Source organism: Pipistrellus kuhlii, unplaced genomic scaffold (genome assembly GCF_014108245.1).
Source record: "Pipistrellus kuhlii isolate mPipKuh1 unplaced genomic scaffold, mPipKuh1.p scaffold_m20_p_1, whole genome shotgun sequence".
In the NCBI taxonomy this organism is placed as follows: Eukaryota; Metazoa; Chordata; class Mammalia; order Chiroptera; family Vespertilionidae; genus Pipistrellus; species Pipistrellus kuhlii.
This window is the reverse complement of record NW_023425404.1, coordinates 134,052,690-134,073,058: the sequence shown is the minus strand read 5'-3', so window position 1 is coordinate 134,073,058 and position 20,369 is coordinate 134,052,690. Positions and strand designations below refer to the sequence as shown.

At 37.8% G+C, this 20,369-nt stretch overlaps 1 protein-coding gene across 7 annotated transcripts in view; it reads right to left on the bottom strand.

Moving 5' to 3' along the window:
* Nucleotides 1-20,369, bottom strand: part of CENPE (centromere protein E) — a 70,531-nt gene that overhangs the window by 2,903 nt on the left and 47,259 nt on the right. For 4 of the 7 annotated variants that reach the window (XM_036410156.2, XM_045570288.1, XM_045570296.1 and 1 more), the window contains 10 exons: nucleotides 19,472-19,630; nucleotides 18,072-18,179; nucleotides 14,416-14,634; nucleotides 11,357-11,554; nucleotides 10,629-10,832; nucleotides 8,777-8,995; nucleotides 7,613-7,798; nucleotides 5,306-5,418; nucleotides 2,580-2,677; nucleotides 906-1,089 (listed from right to left, as the gene is read on the bottom strand). In XM_036410156.2, coding sequence (XP_036266049.1) covers nucleotides 906-1,089; nucleotides 2,580-2,677; nucleotides 5,306-5,418; nucleotides 7,613-7,798; nucleotides 8,777-8,995; nucleotides 10,629-10,832; nucleotides 11,357-11,554; nucleotides 14,416-14,634; nucleotides 18,072-18,179; nucleotides 19,472-19,630 — 1,688 coding nt within the window. Of the gene's footprint in view, nucleotides 1-905; nucleotides 1,090-2,579; nucleotides 2,678-5,305; nucleotides 5,419-7,612; nucleotides 7,799-8,776; nucleotides 8,996-10,628; nucleotides 10,833-11,356; nucleotides 11,555-14,415; nucleotides 14,635-18,071; nucleotides 18,180-19,015; nucleotides 19,307-19,471; nucleotides 19,631-20,369 lie in introns of all 7 variants that reach the window. The other 3 variants (XM_036410164.2, XM_036410197.2, XM_036410188.2) reach the window with 2 other exon arrangements.

The following is a 20,369-nucleotide window of genomic DNA, read 5'->3' as shown; positions in this document are numbered from 1 at the left end:
TTTCCAGATCTACTCATAGATTAGTTTCTTGATCACCAGCCCTCTTTACCATTTAGATAAGGCTTGATTCCTCTGGTAAACTCTTTCATTTGTTTAACAACACTCATTAGAAAGAATTAGTTATTTGTGTAATTATTTGTTTGATGCCTACTTTTATTCTACTATATCATTAGTAGACTAGAGGCCTGGTGCATGAAACTTTGTGCATGGGGAGGCAGGGGGGGACCTCTCAGCCCAGCCTGCGCCCTCTCACAGTCTGGAACCGCTCACTCCTTACTGCCCACCTGCAGCAGAGGTGGGAGAGGATCTCACCACCACCACTGCACTTGCCAGCCGTAAGCCCGGCTTCTGGCTGAGCAGCGCTCCCCCTGTGGGAGCACACTGACCACTAGGGGGCAGCTCCTGCATTGCATGTCTGCCCCCTGGTGGTCAGTGTGCATCATAGCGACTGGTTGTTCTGCCATTTGGTCGATTTGCATATTAGGATTTTATTATATAGGATTAGCATGGGATTCTAATCTTTGGTAGAAGCCAAATAAATTTGTTAGAACTGTTTGTAAAGTAGGTTACAATAATGGCCCTAAGAAGTCTTCTATTGAGTAAATCCTCATGACTTTGGCATATGGACATGTAGTGTATTTAAGCTGTCCCCTCAAAGATCTCTGTTCACATCTTGGTTCTTGGCTTAGTCAAAAAGAGGTCAGTTGACAGACAGTAAACATCTGGAATAGTGTTACCATATTCTTATTCCTTTTAAAAAGGATACATTACATGAACTCTAAAAATTACTTTCCCCATATCTGAAGGGTTGTTAACTGCAAAAAACATATGTATGGGTATATACTGTCCTCCCCAACATGTAACAGCTATAAACATAATTTCTGTATCATGTAAGCAGCTCTTACCTTAATGGTTCATTCTTTTGGTTTATTAGCTGTTCATTATGCTGCTTCAACTTAGAAATCTCCTTTTTTAGTCGTACATTTTCACTTTTCAAAATAAGAGCTTTTGTGCTTTGTACAATGCCACTGCCACCCCCACATGTGAGGGGTTTGTTGGAAGGTTTAGAATCATTAACTTCTAGTACCACTGTGGGAGGCAAATAAAGGAAACATTACTAAATGCAGTAAGTCATTCTAAAACCCAACACATCTCAACCACCATCTCCCTGGAAATCATCCTTGAGTTTCTCCTTCTACCTGACTCCCAATGCCTATTCCATCATCAATTCTAAATATCTCTAGAATTCTTGCTGCTGTTCTCCACCCCCACCCACCAATTTTGCTACCATAATCCTGCTGAAGCCTTTCCCCAGGACTGCAGTGGCAGCAGCCCTCTCTAATTAGAGCTGTCCTCCGCTGATCTGTTTCTGAATCACCTGCGGGGCTTCTTCCAACAGAGTATGTATGTGGGGCCCACCCCAGCCACCCAGTGCATTATAAATACTCAACACAGACTGGTAAACTAAACAAACCTTAGAATTATGTTAAAGCACAAATCATTCTATTTGTATATACTATATGTATAAAAAAAGTGGTATGAGAAATTGTTTTGTAAATTTTAGGTAAAACTGCATAAAAATGTGAGTAGCTTTAAAAGTAGAATAGTCCACTAAATCAGTGATAATTACAAAGGGGGTAAGGTGTGAAGATGTCCATTTTCTTTTGAATTATTTTGAATTCAGGCACAAGGTGTACTGAAAATCACTTAGTATTCAAGAATCATTATCCTGACCCTAATGTAACAACAAAGAGTCCTCAGTTCTATTTTTACCCATTGAAGTTTCCCATGTAAGAGCTGCAAATAGGCAGTAGGGTCATTCAAACTAAATTATGTACTAGACAACATCTTTAACACTATCTCTAATTTCTTTTTTAAATAAATGGACAATATACACAAATATCTTACATTTGCTTGACATTTAGAATATTCAGTGTGCTTTCACACACTCTTTTAGTGTGATCCTTGCAATATGTGTATACACATATGCTAGAAGGTCAGGTGTGGTCCCTTCGATTTCTCACAGCCATTAAGTGGGGGCAATCAGTTGAGACCTGCCCCTGACTTTTAGTTCATTGTTTTTTCTATTATTAGAATATACGAAGCTGCCCTAAGTACTGTTCAGCATTCTTTCTTGGAAGATGAAACACAAGAAATAGGGATATGAAACAAAGAATAGTTTGAGGAATGTATATGCAGAAATTCGATCCTTAGATAAATTTTAAAAAGTTTACGAGTATTTTCAGTATTAAGAACAAGTACGGTAATATTTACTTATTTGTATTATGCACTGATTTTATTTTTACTGTGTATAATATTAAAATCTATTAAGATATGTTTGGATTTTTATTGGGAAGGGTACTTCTATCTTGATAATTCAAGAATCTATAATGAGTGAACAGCTGACATTATAGGAGATGTCAGAAATATAATTGCAATAAATTCATTTTAAAAGCAGTTCTTTCTAAACTAGTGATTTATTCTTAACTATCACATATATAATAGTAGTCCTCAAAATGTATAAGTGTATTGAGAAATAAAATGGACAGGGACTGGAAATATCAGCATTTTCTACTTACTTGTGGTATCTTGGGCTTGTTGACTTCTTCTAAGATTTTCTCTCAATAACCTTATAGCTTCTTTTTGATATTCTACAGTTGCTTTTGTAGAAGCAATTCTAAGAAAAACAATAAGTATTAAGGTTTATCACACTGATATAATACTCTGGTATCATGCACTTTGTAGCTATATAACACCATCAAATTGGAAGTATCCTGTCTGGTTTCAGGGGCACTGACTTAACATTGAGAAACCAATCTTTTAAAATATATTTTATTGATTTTTCACAGAGGAAGAGAGAGGGATAGAAGAGTTAGAAACATCGATGAGAGAGATTCATCGACCAGCTGCCTCTTGCACACCCCCTACCGGGAATGTGCCCGCAACCAATGTACATGCCCTTGACCAGAATCGAACCTGGGACCTTCCAGTCCACAGACCGACGCTCTACCACTGAGCTAAACCCATTTCGGCAAAATATCTTGAAGATAAAATAATTATCAGAGCCTGAAAGTGAAAAGTAGTTTCCTTTCTACATTGTCAACAAATAAACCCTGGGCTGTTAAGGTGATACAGTAAAAGGTCAAATTCTGCTCACTGTTCTCTAATAGAAAGAGACACTTTATGAATTGTGGGCTTAAGATTAACCAGTAATGATAAATGATAAGACTTTCTGCCTTTTTTTAGAGACTGAAAGTATCTGCTGATTCTATTCTCTAAGTAAAATTGCTTTGTTTTTTAAATCGTTTTGATTTAATGAAGAAATGAGTCTGTATTATTTTCATTGAAATCAGTAGTGTTATCAATGAAAGGCTGATTAGAATGCTTAAAGACTCAGAGTGCTATTTTTTTACGCAAAATTATATATCACCAGTAAATATTTATTAAAGATTTATAGGAAGAATAAAAAGGGTTAGAAATCAGTAGGGATCTTCAGAAAGCTTCTAATACAAATCTATCCTTTCATCATGACTGTAAAGAGCAGAGAGATTAAACAACTTGCATATGTCATATATTAGTAAATGGCAACATTATATTTCTAATTCATGTTCCCCAACTTTCTTTTAACGCTCTTTTCATCATGCTACACCACAATGAACTTGAGGCATGCTAGTATGTGTAGTACCATACACAGACAAAGCAACAACAAGAGGACATGTTTTTGAACACTAGGTACTATAATTTCAAAGGAATTACAGGGTGTGGTAAAAGTAGGTTTACAGTTGAATACAGAAAACAGTTTATTTTTATAATACTAACAATTATTGTATTATTTTCCATATGAAAAACTGTGAACCTACTTTTGCCCCACTCTAAACAACCTTTACATAAAAACACAATAGAAAAAACAAATGAAATTGAGAAGGAACAGAAACCTTAGTCAAACTGCTAAATACACATACACACACACACACACACACAAACACACATACAAATATATTAAAGAAAGGAAAAAAAAAAAAAAAAAAAGCCAAAACCAGTTTGGCTCAGTGGTAGAGCATCGGTCTGCAGACTGAAAGGTCTCAGGTTCGATTCCGGTCAAGGGCATGTACATTGGTTGCGGGCACATCCCCGGTGGAGGATGTGCAAGAGGCAGCTGGTCGATGTTTCTCTCTCATTGACGTTTCTAGCTCTCTATCTCTCTCCCTTACTCTCTGTAAAAACTCAGTAAAATATATTTAAAACAAAACAAACAAACAAAAAAAAACTGACCTGAGGATTTAAACTAAATATTTTTTATTGATTTCAGAGAGGAAGGGAAAGGGAGAGAGAGATAGAAACATCAATGATGAGAATCATTGATCGGATGCCTCCTGCATGCCCCACACTGGGGATTTGAGCCCTTAACTTGGACATGTGCCCTGACTGGGAATAGGTCCGTGACCTCCTGGTTCATAGGTCCACGCTCAATCACAGCCACATCAGCTGGGCAGGATTTTTAAGAAATATATTTTATTGATTTTTTTACAGAGAGGAAGGGAGAAGGATAAGAGTTAGAAACATCGATGAGAGAGGAACATCGATCAGCTGCCTCCTGCACACTCCCTACTTGGGGATGAAGGCAGGATTTTTAAAAATTGATTCTGAGAGGGAGAAAGGACAGGAGGGAGGGAGGGAGAGAGGAAAGAAGGGAGGGAGGGGAAGAGAGAGAGAGAAAGAGAGAGAGAGAGCGAGAGAAAGAGGAGAAGGAAAGAGAAGGGGAGGGGTGGGGATGGGTGGGGAGAGGAGGGGAAGGGAGGGGAGAGGAGGAGATGAGATGAGAGGAGAGGAGAGGAGAGGAGAGGAGAGGAGAGGAGACAGAAGAGAGAAGCAAGACAGAAACATCAATCAGTTATCAACTGCCTCCCCCGCAAGCTAGGTATGCATGGTGCCCTGACCAGAATGGAATCTGAAACCCTTGGGTGTACAGGATGGTGCTCCAACCAACTTAGCAACCTGCCAGGGCCACACCGCACCTTCTTAGCATTCACTTCCAAGCATAAAAAGGCCATTTTAAACTATTATTGTGTGATTAAGCAAGAAGCATCCAAAGACATAGTGTGCTAGTAATTGATCAGATTTGTGCTTACTTTTTAAAATCTTTGCGCATATAATGAGAATTTAATTAATTAAAACCATGTCGTTGTTTGTATTCATTTAAAAAAGCTATTACAACAGTATTTTCAAAAGTTAATGCAAAGAAACATATCATTTGGAAAGAAAATTTAAGATATTAAAGTCATGTTTAATTAAGGCAAAGACATACTCCTTTTCAAGCTCCTTGACAATTTTCTTATTCTCTAGATCTGTTTTCACCAGTTTCATTTTGAGATCTTCAATTTCTTCTTTATAGGGTTGAGCTCCTAAAGAAACTTTGTCCTTTTTTAGAGAAAAGAAAAATAAAGTAAGTTTAGAGCAGTTTCACTTTATTGGTAGAAACATTTTCAAACAGCAAAACTCACATGAAAAATGGGAAAGGCACAAATGTGAACCCTAAAATGAGTAACAGATATTTGATGTGAAGTATATTCAAAGCTATTAGAAACTTGTATGTAGAGAACATATGAAGAATTTTATTTCTTAAAACAAATTATTTCCCCAATTAAAAAACAGTAACTATTGTACAAAATGAAACACAAAAGTTGAAAATAAAGAAAGGGTAGACAAATGAAACAAAGTCAGGAAAATGAAACAAAAAAAGATATCAGAAAATATAAAACTAGAACTGAATTAAAGGCACAAAGTATTATGCCTTGTATTCATATATGGTTCAATCCAGTGACACAAATATACCTACTTTCCACTCAGAAACAAATTATTCACATATAAATTCATATACAGAATTCTCTTTTAAATGAATAATGTCAGCTTGAATAAATGTTAAATAATGAAAAGAACACACATCCCTTTTTTGTTGTTGCTGTTAATCCTCACCTGAGGATATTTCTCCATTGGTTTTTAGAGAGAGTGGAAGGGAGGGAGGGAGATAGGGAAATATCCATGTGAGAGAGACACATCAATTGGTTGCCTCCCATGAGCCCCAACCAGGGCCGGGATTGAGCCTGAATTGAACCAAAACCCTTCAGTCTATGGACCAATGCTCTATCCACTGAGCCAAACCAGCAAGGGCAGAGCACACATTTTTTTACTTCTTTCTAATTTTAACTGGAATGACAAGACACTGGAGCCAGAATAGCAAACTTAAAAGTCTATTAGGGTCAGACTCAAGTAGCAAAGTATAAGAAGTGGCTGGGGCTAAAACAAGAGAGTGGGGTAAGGATGTGATAAATGAGGGTGTGCTGTGTAATGGAATTCAAGTTAAACACTGAAACGACTGTTATTCCTAAAGAAAATAGGTCAGATTCAGCCCATAGTGTATTGGCTAATAGGTGGACTCAATAACTAGGGCATTAAAATAGAAAATATTTTCCACCCCCAAAATGTACTTATCTTATAAGGAGTGTTAAATATTAAGATAAGAAGCATTTTTATAAAGTGAACATACATCTTAAACTATTAAACATATCTACAATATATGTCTTTTAAATTTTTTTCTAAAAATATATAATCATTATTATATTCCTATATTTCATTTCTAAGTTGTTACTTGCTTTTTCAAAGCCTAAGTATTGAACGTGAGACATATCTAACTAACAGGAAGTTGAAGTAAAAGCCTGGGTTCCCAAATGATCTGCCAAATTCAACAGTAAAAGGAAACAAACAAACAAAACCCTTTTATTTATAAACTAGAGGCCTGGTGCACAAAATTCGTGCACAGGGAGAGTGCCCCTCAGCCCAGCCTGCACCCTCTCCAATCTGGAATCCCTCAAGGGATATCCAACTGCCTGTTTAGGCCTGATCCCACCGGGACCAGGATTGGACCTTAATAGGCAGTCGGACATCCCTCTCACAATCCAGGACTGCCAGCTCCCAAATGCTCACCTACCTGCCTGCCTGATTGTCCCTAACCACTTCTGCCTGCCAGCCTGATCACCCCCTAACCACTCCCTGTCAGCATGATCGATGCCTAACTGCTCCCCTCCCGGCCCGATCATCCCAAACTGCCCTCCCCTGCCAGCCTGGTCAACCCTAAATGCCCTCCTCTGCCAGCCTGGTCATCCCAAACTGCCCTCCCCTGACAACTTGGTCAGACCTAACTGACCTCCCCTGTTGGCCTGGTCTCCCCTAATTGCTCTCCCCTGAAGGCCTGGTTGCCACTAACTGTACTCCTTTGCAAGCCTGGTCACCTCCAACTGCTCTCCCTTGCCAGCCTGATCACTCCCAACTGCCCTCCCCTTAAAGGCCTGGTTCCCCCCAACATTCCTCCCCTGCAGGCCCAGTCCCTCCAACTACTGCCCTCTACTGCAGGCCCAGTCCCTCACAAATGCTGTCCCCTGCAGGCCTGGTACCTCCCAACTCCCCTCCCCTGCTGGCCTTATCGCCCACAACTGCCCTTCCCTGCCAGCCATCTGGTGGTGACCATCTTTGACCACATGGGGGCAGCCATCTTGTGAGTTGGAGTGATGGTCAATTTGCATATTATTGTTTTATTAGATAGGGTTTGTGAAGTTACCTGAAGTTCTTGGGTCATTTCTTTTGTTTTCTCAAGGCATTTATTTGATTCCTTAACTTGTGCTTGAAGTTTTGCTATCATATCATAAGTCATCTGAAGTTCTTTCTGCATCTTTATAATCATGTCTTCCTTATGCATAGCACTTTCTTTAGCTTCATGCAGTGAAGCTTCCAGCTCTTGAATTTTCTACCAAAAAGAAAGACATATATGGGAAAATTGCAAAAACAAGAAACTAGGCCATAAACACACACTACACATAAGAAAAAAACTCAAAATGAATAAAAGACTTAAGTCATGAAACCATAAAGAACCTAGAAGGAAATATAGGCAATAAAATAGACATCTTGAATAATATTTTTGCCAATATATCTCATAGGGCAAAGGAAACAAAGAAAAAAATAAACAAGTGGCACTACATCAAACTAAAAAAGTTCCGCACAGCGAAAACAAAAACAAAACAAAAACAACAACAACAACAACAAAACACCCCATAAAAAAACAGTAATAAAATGAAAAGGGAATCCACTGTATGGGAGAACATATTTGCCAATGATACATCTGATAAGGGGTTAATTCCCAAAATATATAAAAAATTTACACAACTCGCCCCACTGGCTGGCTCAGTGGTTGAGTGTTGATCTGTGAATGAGGAGGCCACAGTTCGATTCTGGTCAAGGCACATGCCCTGGTTGCAGGCTCCCCAGTGTGAGGCGTACAGGAGGTAGCCAATCAATGATTCTCATTATTGATGTTTTTATCTTTCTCTCCCTCTCCCTTCCACTCTGAAATCAATTAAAAAAAAATATATATATATATATAAACTTATACAACCCAACACCAAGAAGACAATCCAATTAAAAAATGGGCAAAGGACCCAAATAGACACTTCTCCAAAGAGGACGTACAGATGACTAATAGACATATGAAAAAATGTTCAACGTCACTAATCATCAGAGAGATGCAAATTAAAACCTCATGCCTATCAGAATGGTTATCATCAATAAATCAAACAAGCCTATGACACACACACACAAACACAAAGATTGGCCCATGTTCCTTAATTAATATATTCAATACTATAATTCTGCTCTGAAATGTTACATGAGATACATCTTTAACTTTGTGATTAAACTGCAAATTGAAAAATATTAAAAATTCACATACCTCTGTGATTGGCTGTGTGACTCTCGATGTAACATGAAAATTCTTATCGTCTTGTGTAGTAGGATTAGCAGGGGCACCAGGTGTCTGAGAGAGCTTCAAAGTTTGGTAGATTTTAAACAGTTTTTCATTTTCCTCTCTCACTGATTTCAGGTCAAGTTCCCATTCTTTGGCTAGAGTAGCATTTCTTTCCTCAAATTCTGTTGATTCATTCACTATAGTCTATTGAATAGTAAAAATGCCATTATAGTTCTAAAGTGAATTGCATACTTAAAAGGAAAAAAAAAAGCCTATGAAAAATATTAGAATTCTAGGACAAGGTACTAGTATATGTTGAAATTCATTTTCTAAACATTCTAGAACAGTTTGTCAAGAACATAAAAGAATGTAAACATTCTTTTTTATTTTTAATGTTTTTATTGATTTGAGAGAGAGATAAAGGGAGGGGGGAGGGAGGGAGAAAGGAGAGAGGGAGGGGGGGAGAAGAGGGGAGAGTGGGAGAGAGAGTGAGACTTTTTAACTATCCATTTAATAGTATCTATATATTTCAATGTAATTTAGTTTCCAGATGAAATCAAAGTGTTAAGAACTACCCAAACACATGAAATTAAAAAACCAATCTTAAAAGCTACATACTCTAGCACTAATTTGCTCTAATCCTATCTAATAAAGAGGGAATATGTTAATTGACCATCACACCCTCACAAAGATGGCAGCCAATAAGGAGGGGATATGCTAATATGCTAATTGCCACACCTTCAAAGATGGTGACGCCCACAGCCACAAGATGGTGGCACCCAGTTCCCTCAACCCCGCAGGGGCAGCAAGTGTGTCTGGCCACTGAACATGCCTGCCTCCAGAGTTCCCAGCTCCTCGGTCCCCCAGCTGCCCAGGGCTGGTCCGAGGCACAGGCAAGCCTCAGATGGTGGCTGCCCAGCTGATGCCTGAGATGAAGGCAAGCCTCGGATGGCAGTTGCCTAGCTGCCCAGGGCTGCTTGAGGCTCAGGTAACCAGGGCCAGTTGAGGCTTGTGCAGCCGGCAGTGGCAGCAGCAAAGGTGTGATGGGGGCATCACCTTCCTCTGATTGCCGGGTTGCTCCTGCCCCGGAGGGCTCCCAGACTGTGAGAGGAAATAGGCCAGGATGAAGGACCCTCCCTCAATTTTCATGCACTGGGCCTCTAGTTGCATATATAAGAAGCAACTTTCTGATTACTACATGTTTTATTATAATGCTGCTTTTTGAACTAGTTCCTGTAGTTCAAAAAGCAGCATTAATAGTCTGATCAGTGTGGGAAGAATAACAAATTAATAAATGATCTTAAGCAAGGCTGGTTCTTATGAATCAGTTTACAAGGCTGATCAACTTGGGAACAAGGATACAGACTACATTTTTAAACCTCAAGTTGAAGGACAGAACATAAGATAGTGACCAACTAGGTGAAAAGCACATGAGGCCTCACTAGAGCTTTCCAGACTGTCTATGGCTGCACAACAACTCACACCTCACTGTGTCTGAGGCTACTTAGGGATAGGGCTCAATTCCTACAGAATCAGTGAAAAGTGAGAAAGGAAAGGAGAGTGACAAGAGGATTCACAATTTCACAAGTGGAAAGTGATCATCACATACCCATGTTTTGTTATTTTCTTTACAAGTATAAATCGGTATATTTATCTTAAGAAAGCATGTTAGTGGAAGAACATGTTTTACATAGTCAATATTTTTTTTTTTTACAAAAAACTGAAAGAAAACATACTTAAATATCCAGTTGCTCTGAGTCCTTTTAAGAATGAGGTAGAAAAATTTTAAAGCACACAACAAAAAGAATGAGGAAGCATAATAAAAATTACTACTTACAATTATTCTGTTATTATATAACTTATTCACTTGAAAAATCCTATCGTTTTCTTTCTGGATGCCACTTTTAAGCTTTTCTATATCAAAATGAGTATTCAACCATTCTTCCAAAAAGTGGGTTATTTCTTTCCTATTACTGAGTACTTGTTGAAATTCAGTCTGTATGATGTGGTAGTCACTTTCTGAAAAATCTTTGAGAATTTCCTGTGTTAAAAAGTAAGCAATGAATTGTATAAACATTGGGGGACTAGTAGAATTAAAACCTGCCAAAACTATAAATCTGTGACTAATAATAATAATAATAATACGTGAAGTGCTTCTTGATGTAACTTTTCTTTGCATATAGCAGGACATACATGCATGTTAGGAATTAGATGCTAGCTTCACACTTCTGGCTGAGAGCAAACATTCCATGTGCAGCTGTTGCAATAAAAATATTTCTGACTCCCAGTCATAGGTCTGGGAAGTGTTAGAAAGCATTTAGAAACTTATTCTGGTGTTCCACGAATTCCCACTTGCTGATATTGTTAAAGTTGTCTGTATCAGCCGAGTTCTGAAAGGAGGCTCCTCTATTACTTGGTACTCTCTTAGATCTGGCCAGCTGTTATTCTGTAGCTTATTTTTAATATTTGATAAATGAAAATGCCTCTAAGCACATGAAAAGGCACCTTTCTACTTGCTAAAAAAAGACTTAACATCTAATTAAATCCATTTAAAATAAATTATACCTGAATATGTAGATCCACCTTCTGGCTCAAGTTGAGGTCCCTTAATTCTTTGGATGATACATCATAACCTTGTGGAAGGTGCTCAAGTTGACTTATCAGCTCATTTTGTTTTTCCACTTCATCAATGAAAACCATTTCAAATTTATTGATGGATTCATGCTGTTCTTTCTTTATCATTATAACATTGCTTAAAGCATACTTGAAGAGAAACAGACATAGGAAAATTAAACTTATCTCATATTTAGACTATGTTTTAAACCCTCAAGACTAAAGGTGGGATGGCATCTCCTTATCTATATCCTCTGACAAGTGAGAAAAAAGGAAAGAGCCTCTCTCTGTCCCCAATTTTCTCCTCTCAGCATCTCAGAAGAGTTACTTCTGCGTCCTTATTTCTGACTTCCTACTGAATATACCTTGTTGTTATCACGAAAATACTCGATTCAATGTTTAAATGGCAATATGATTTTTCCTTCCTAAAAATACAACTTTCTTTATTGGCTCCTTTTGGTTAATTATATCACCAATCACCCAGGTTTTCAAGCTAGATACCTGATAATTCATTTTCAACATTCAATTCTGCCTATCTTGGTTTGGCAATTAGTATGGGTGCGCCATGCCTCAAAACTTCCTTGTCAAGCATATTTAGATGTTTGACTTCAAGGTGACAATAATTAGAATGTCATGGTCCATGGACTTCAGAATAAATTCTGGATATCTGATAGTCAGGATTTGGGAAAGACTATCAGAACCCGAGGGGCAATTTAACCAAACAGAGACACTTGCTCCCTATTTCCTCAACTTCCACCTTCCTTAACTTCTTATAAATTTGGCCTCTTCCTTAACTAATCCACTAAAACTGCTCTGACAAAGGTTCCAATGAGCTCTATTATCAACAAATTGAGGGGACCTCTTCAGTTCATATTCTGGCTGCTGAGTTATTTGACTTACTCTTCTTCACTGTCCTGAGTTATCTCACTTCCGTTTGGTTCTCTTCTGTCTCACTTTTCCAACCTTGATCCCATGTGTTGCTTTCTCTTTTCTATTACAGCTCTTGAAAATTTATCTTTTTCCAAGTTCTCTTTTTTATCTCAAGCCTTTTATTCCTATACTAGAATTCATGGAACACAGTGCATGAATTCCTGCACTGGTGAGATCTGGCTGGCCCACCCTGATGGGGGTCCATCAGGCCGGGTCAGTGCAGGGGAGGGGCCTCAGGTGGTTGGCCAGTCGGCCCTGCCCCCCGATCAGGGTGTTGGGGCCAGCTGGAGGAATGGGCTGTTTGGGACAGGATCAGTCCAGTTGACTGCTGTAGTGCACATCATAGCCACTGGTCATTTCTGTCATTCTGGTTGTTCTGCAATTCTGGTCCCTGAGCTTTTATATACATTGATTATGCTTTCTGGGTAACCTTACCCATGTTGTATTAACCATCACAAACATGCTGAAGAATCCCAAATCTTTATCTTTAGTCCTGACTCTTCTCCTGACAAACTTCAGACTTACAGCTAAATGCTGTGAGCCTTGAGGCAAAACCAAACCAAAACAAAACAAAAAATCCCCCCCAAAAAACACCTCACCTACTAAGGAGGGCTCCTCGTAGCTAACTGGGCTCAAATAAATTTTAAAAAGTAAAGCCTAGCAGCCATATTTGCACAGGGTTCTCTCATGCAAATTGCATTTCACGAAGAAGCCTACACTGAATTGCCTGGCTCTGCACTGCAGTACCTGTTTCTGCACTGTGTTTCAGCCATCTGAGCCAGTCCTTATAAAGGAGTTCCTGGAATCCCATTTCAACCCAAAGGACTGAGGCTTTCCCTATCAGCTGTGGGGTTTCAGCCAGAGTGGTTCTATTCTAATAGGACAGTGCCTTTTGGACCAATCAAACTGTGAGGATTTGGAGTCCTCATGGGCATGAGGACAGACCAATCAGAGACAGGGGTGGGAACTTCTGCCCATGTAGGCCAACTCTTCGCTGGCTCTGAGAGAATACTTTGCCTTTCCCCAGAAGCCTGAAGCCTGCCTCTCCCTGGCTCAGCTGAAACACTGAAGATATCTTGCTAGAACAGAGTGGAGCAGACCAACACAATGCAGGGTGGAACAGTAGGGAGCAGAGCAGAGCTTTCACAGCTATGCTATATCTATTACAATTGAGCCGAATAAACTTCCTTCTTCACCACACCCAAAAATGGGGACTCCATTGGCACTGAATTGGCGCCATTGACCACTGGTTGACAATGCCTAGTGAGTTTCTCTTCTTAAATGTCCCATGATAACATCTCAAAGTAAACACTTGATCTTGCTCTCCTACCTCATTCCCATTCCTCTTTCCATTACTCACAAACTTGGCTAAACTCAAATCCTGGGATACAATCTCAACTTTTCTCGCTTACCTCCACTATCAAACAGACTGTGATTTTAAACTAAATATTTTATTTATTTCATCTCTTCTATCTCTATAGAATCCCTCATTAGTAGTTCAGCCATCCATAACATCCCATCTGACAACTGTTTCTTGGCTCTTCTTTCTGCCACTAGGCGTATCCCCTGCAAACTCACTTCTTTATCTGTAGTGAAGCATCTAAAATGGCAATCTAATCACATTACTGCCAACACTTAAGATAACTGTTCAGTAGCTCCCCATTATCTGCAAAGTGAACTCCATCCAAGCTTCATTGAACAAGTCTATCTTCCACTACGGTCTTACCTTCTTTAACTTTTTTCCTAGTATGTCATATAACCTGCACATACTTCTATCACTACACTTACTACTACTATCTGTCTGTGTATCTGCCTCACCCACTAGGCTATGAAATAGTTGAGATGTTACTCATACCTGTGTCTAGGCCCATAGGCAGAGCTCAGGTTTTACTGAATGACCAGGTTTTGGTACACTGAGATTCTTGCACACTATTCTTGGACCCATGTAATCTTTAATTCAGACAGAAGTACATATACTAAGAAGCAAATGTGTCAACTCACAAAGGGTGGACTTAAATACAATGAAGTTTTTAACCAAAATTTATAGCAATATTTAGAAAGATATTACTAAAAGGTGTTACCTTTAGATTTTTCATGACTCTGTGGAATTCCATGGAACACCTTTGGTTTACAGTGAGAAGTTTTTGAATCTCTTTGGTTTGTGGAAATGGAAGTGAGAGGTTTGCTTTTATTTTAACTGAAAGCTGTTTTTGGGCTTCAATCTCCTTCTCCAAGTCAAGAGACAATCTATGTAAGAATTCATAATGGTTATCCATCTCTGAGTATCTCTTCAGAAGCTCCTAAAGGAAATTAGAATTCATTCAACTCAACAAATGATTCTAATTTAACAATAAGTAGTTCTAGCCCTAGAATTAAAACAAAAGTTATACTTTTATATTTTCTGTAGCAGAGTAATAAATTAAAACCACTGTGATTAAAAGAACAACAAAAGGAAACTGATATTATTGATTTTGGATTATAGAAATAATACATAATTATTGTGAAAATAAAAAAATTTAAGCAAATACAACGAAGAAAATCAGAATTAACCATTTTTAACATTTGATATTTTCTTTTAGTCTTCCATGATTTGAATAAGCATTTATAAAGTCTGAGGAGAAATTTAAGTGAATTCAATGTTGTAGTATATATTGTAGCTCAAGGCTGAATGCTGGTTCATGTTTACAATGGCAGTGTGAGGTAGCAGATAAAACAAGTAACTAAGAATCAAACTAGCTATATAGCCTCTTCAGACCTTTGTATTTGCCTAGAATCTGAGTTTTCTACCATTTTGTCAGAGTTCAGGTTCTAGCTCTGCCACTTTCTGACAGGGAAAATCATTGAGACATTTATCAACCACAAAATAAAAGACTACAATAACTGCCACAAAGTTTCCTATGTGAATCAAGTTAATATTTCAACCTATATCGATATAATCTATAAAATATGTACACATTACATGTTAAAGGAAATAAAATTATATTTATAAAAACACCTCAAAACCCAAGCTTTAAACTTCATCAGATCTGGCTTCAAATCCTAATTCTACCAACTTACTAGCTAAGGTGGAATTAAATGTGTGAAAGAACTAGCTACGTGATCTTAGAAAACTACTAAACTTCCTCTCTCCACCTTAGCTTCTTTGTATATAAATGAAGCAATACAACCTATCTCATGAGGTGAAGCACCAAATGTAGTGCCTGGAATGTGGTAGACACTCAGTAAGCTTAGGTCCATCAGCTCAAATGACTCACAAGTGGCAAGGAGGGTGACACAGTGGACTGAGTGTAAGTGGAGGGACACATTAAGTTTAAGTTGACACAATCATAAACTAGAGGCCCGGTATATAAATTGGTGCACAGGTGGGATCTAGCCAGCCCACCTTGATTGGGATTGGGCCCGGCCAGGGGGAGGGACCAAAGGCAGTGGACTGGCTAGCTGCCCCCTGGTTGAACTCCCAGTCAAACTCCTTGTTGAGGGGACAATTTGCATATTAATATTAGCCTTTTATTATACAGAATAACCATTTAGTTCAGAGCACTAAATAATAGAATAAGGGGCTTCTGACAATAGTGAGCTCTTTTTCCCCCCTCATAATTTAAAGAAAAAAAATAGATAAGATATTCATTAATCTGGTATGCTGGAGAGGTGATTCCTGCCTTTGACCTTAGGATAAATCACATTATGGTATGGAGCAGTCATTCATTTGTACTTTTAATAGACACATGTTGACAGGAAACAAGGAGATTAAAAGGAGCACATAGAAATCAGAGAGAACTAAGACTGAACAGAGGAAACAGAGGGGAAAAAAAAGAGAACAGAGAAAGCCAAGAAAGGAGAAAAAATAGAGGAGAGAACAAGAGAAAAAAACAAAAAACAAAGGAAATGGAGATAAAGAGAATAAGTTGAAAACAGAGGGGAAAAAAGACAGAACAAAAAGAAAATGCAGAGAAGAACTGAGAAAACAAAGAGAAAGAAATGAGAACAGAAAAAGAAAAGAACAAAGAGAAAAAGAAAACAAAAGATATTAGAGAGAACAAGAAAAAATATAGCAAATACAACAAAGAAAATCAAAGAGAAAACAAAGAAAAAAAGAAAAAATAACAAAGAGAGAGAGAAAAAAAAAGCGAAGAGAAATAACCCAGACACCAGAGATAAGAGAACAAACAGAACAAAAAGTAAAAGAACAAAATGAGAGAACCAAGAAAATAAAAAGAACAGAGAAAACAGAGAGCAGAGAGAATAAAGCAAGAACACAGAACACAGAGAAGAGAAAATAAAAGAGAAAATGGAGTGACGAGAACAAAAAAAGAGACCAAAGAGAGGAGAGAGGAAGTAGAAAATTGAGAGAAAGTAAAAATAAATAAAACAGAAAAATGGAGAAAACAAAGCGAAAAGAGGGAACAGAGAGAACACCAACAACAAAAACTAAGGGGAAATAAAGAACAAAGATAAAAAAGAAAACCCGAAAGAACAGAGAAAACAATACAAAGAAAGAACAAAACAAGAGGAAGAGAGAGAAAGATACATATTGAATGCTAACTCCCATTAGGGATGTGCTAAACAGAAAACAAGTCTTCAGTGATTTTGCATTCTAATAGGAGTAATGGAAAATATGATTGGTTTCAATATCTCCAAACATTCCTCACTTCCATTGCTACCAAGCCACTATCTGCCTGGATTACAAATGGCCTTCCTGCTTCCACTCTATGTTCAACAGAGCAGTGAGAGTCACCCCTTCAAATGTAAGTCAGATCATGTCTCTCACGTGGTCAAAAGTCTGCAAAGGATCTCCATCTCTCTGTCTTTTTAAAACTCGGTCTTTTTAAAGCCCCACAGCCTGCCTCCTCCCCATTAGCTCTCTGACCTCATTTCTTACTAGCTTTCTGCCTTCCTGATGCTCCTGGGACCCACATGGCAGGCTCTGCACAGGAGCTTTGTACTTGCTGTTCCTCCTGCCTACACTCTGGCCCAGCAGGTACCTGAATGGCTATGGCTCCATCCTTCACCTCTTTCAGGTATTTACTCAAATGTCACCTTTCCAGTGAGGCCTTAAACCAGAAGCCCCACTGCTTTTTGTTTATGTATGTAAATATGCACACCTATATGCCTGCACTAGAAAGTTTAGGAACATATTGACCATTATCTTTTCATTCCACAAACTATTTTCAACCTTTTTCATCTCATGGCACACATAAACTATTAAAATTCTATGGCTCACCCTAAAAAGTATATGTTTTTGCCAAATCCAGCAACAAACAACAACAAAAAGGTATACTTTTGATTCATTCACAACCGATTGTTGTGCTGGCTGTTGACATTTTAAAAAAATTTTTATTTAACAATCTAAGGGAAAAGAAGTCAGTACCCCTGACTAGTCAGGTATTACATGTTTAAAAATTAAAAAACAACACCACACATCTGATTTTAGAGAGAGGGAGGAAGGGGGAGACAGAGAGAGAGAGATTGAGGTGGGGAGGAGGAGGGTAAGTAGAAAGATAAATATTGATTTGTTGTTCCACTTATGTATTCACTGGTTGATTCTTATATGTCCTCTGACCAGGGATCGAACCTGCAACCTTGATGTATCGGTACGACATTCTAACAAACCAAACTACCCAGCCAGAGCAGGTATTGCATGTTTTAAAAATTCTTGCGGCACACTGCTTGAAAATCGCTGCCATCGACCTCTGCAGGGTACAGATATTCATTTGTAACTTAAACAGGGGGCACTTACTTTTATCCTAAAGCACTTTTCTCTCAGGCTTTCTGTAGGGTGCTTTTTTTCATCACACAGTAACTTTTTTTCAGATTTTACTATTTCTTTGTTGTTCTGTTGGTCCTGCATTGACACAAGGAAATAAGGTGTCAACTATGATTACAAACATAGGGAATGTATAGAGAAGAACTGAGAAAACAAATACTTTTTCAATTACGTATTATATATCAAGTTTCAATAATGGAATTAGCCCTGACTCCTTCGGCTCAGTGGATAGAGCATCGTTCTGCAGACTGAGGGGTCCTGGGGCTCGGTTCCAGTCAAGGACATGTACTTTAGTTGCGGGCACATCCCCAGTGGGAGGCAGCTGATTGATGTTTCTCTCTCATGGATGTTTCTGACCCTCTATCCCTCTCCCTTCCTCTCTGTAAAAAAATCAATAAAATATATTTTAAAAAATAGAATTAAACATTATACCTGTAGATCAAAAGCAAGTTAAAAATGGACAGAAAATGAATACTAGCACTACTACATCTTATAGTGAGTGATCTCAACTCATTGGGGAAAAAATGGGAGAACCACATATTTTTAGGAGATACAATACTTCACTTTTTTTGGTATTCATCTTGTTTAACTTTTTCCCATCTAACTTCATTAACAAGAGCCCATGTCTAAAACTCTTATGTAGAAGTAGTGAAATGGGATATTTAATCTTTTACAAATATAATCCTGAAAATTGAGAATAATACTATTTTCCTGTTTTGAAACCCTTTAAAAAACACTGTGGCTTTAAGAAAACCACTGTATTTTCTATTTGTGTGAAAAATTATAGTAATAGTTTCCCGATTACCCTTTATTGTTTGTAGACATTTGCCGAAAAAAAAAAAAAAAATAACAAAACAAACCATTTTAAAAAAGCTTGATTCTTATAGTTACTAGATAGGGGAAGATTCTGAACTCACTCTAGCTATTATCTTTCTTAAAGTTTCTCTGCATTGGTCTCTTTCCATTTTGAGAGACTCTTTTATCTTCCTTAGCTCATCTCTTTCCTTAGCTACAATTCTTATTTCTTCAAGGCTTTTATGAAGTTTCTTAGTCAAGTGTAAGTTATCCATTTCCACACTTAGCATAGATAAATTTTGAGCCTCAAATTGTTTCTTCAATTGTTCCATTTCATTCACTTTTTTATGACTTATATTGATATCTTCTTTCATTTTAAGAAGTTGAAGCTCTTTTTTTTGAAGTTCTTGGATCTTGAGATAATTATAAAACAAGTTAGAATGCAATGAGAATCTCTTAAAAGAAGGAAACTAGTGTCTATTTGTTATATATGTATGTTATATATGTCTATATATCTATCTATATCCTTATTTCACAAATAATTTTGGTCACTCCCAAAAGAACAAAACAACACATACCTTTATCTGTAAATCATCTTTTGACTTATTAAGATCCTTTTGAATATTTGAGATCTGAGTTGTTTTTTCTGAAATACTTTCTCTGAATTTATCTGTAGTTTCTTGGTGCTCTTTCAAATGTATACGAGCAATTTTTAGTTCCTTTTGTGTTTCCAGATCCTTTATAATTAGAATTGAAAAATGACATAAAAAACATTACTTCTTCTTAATGAATTGGTTAAACAAAATCTTAAAAAATGCATGCTTATCATTAAAAACTACCACCATCCCACCACTACATTACAATAGTGCAGAAGGATCGAAAGTAAAAGTTCCACCTATCCCAGTCCTGTTCCCTGATAAACTCTGCCACTTATTTTTCACCTTTCATATTATTTGGACCTCTCTCTAAATTAGGGGTGTCGAAGTCAATCAGAGAAGGGGCCAAAATCTAAAATCCAGCCTAAATCGCGGGCCAAATGGTTTACTGAACAGTCATAAACTGTCATTGTGATGGAAACGCAGCGGAGTGCAGTGATGACAGCGCGGTGCGGGCCACATTGCAAGGCCTGGCGGGACGGATTTGGCCCGCGGGCCTTGTGTTTGACACATGTGCTCTAAATCACTATCTCATGCCCTATACTTATGCTTAGTATTCCATTACACAGATGAGCTCCATCTAGTGAGTGTCTTATGGGTAGACATTTGGATTACAATGTTGCAGTAAATGCTGCTGTTTCTGCCCAAAATGTGTGAATATACTGATAGATTAAATTCATAGGCGTGGAATTGCTGTAGCAAATACATATGCTAATACATTTTTAATAAGATATTATCAAACTGTCTTCATAAAAAATTATAACATTTACATTTGACTAACAGTATCATTTATTTTCAAAGAATGGAGCCTCTTATATTA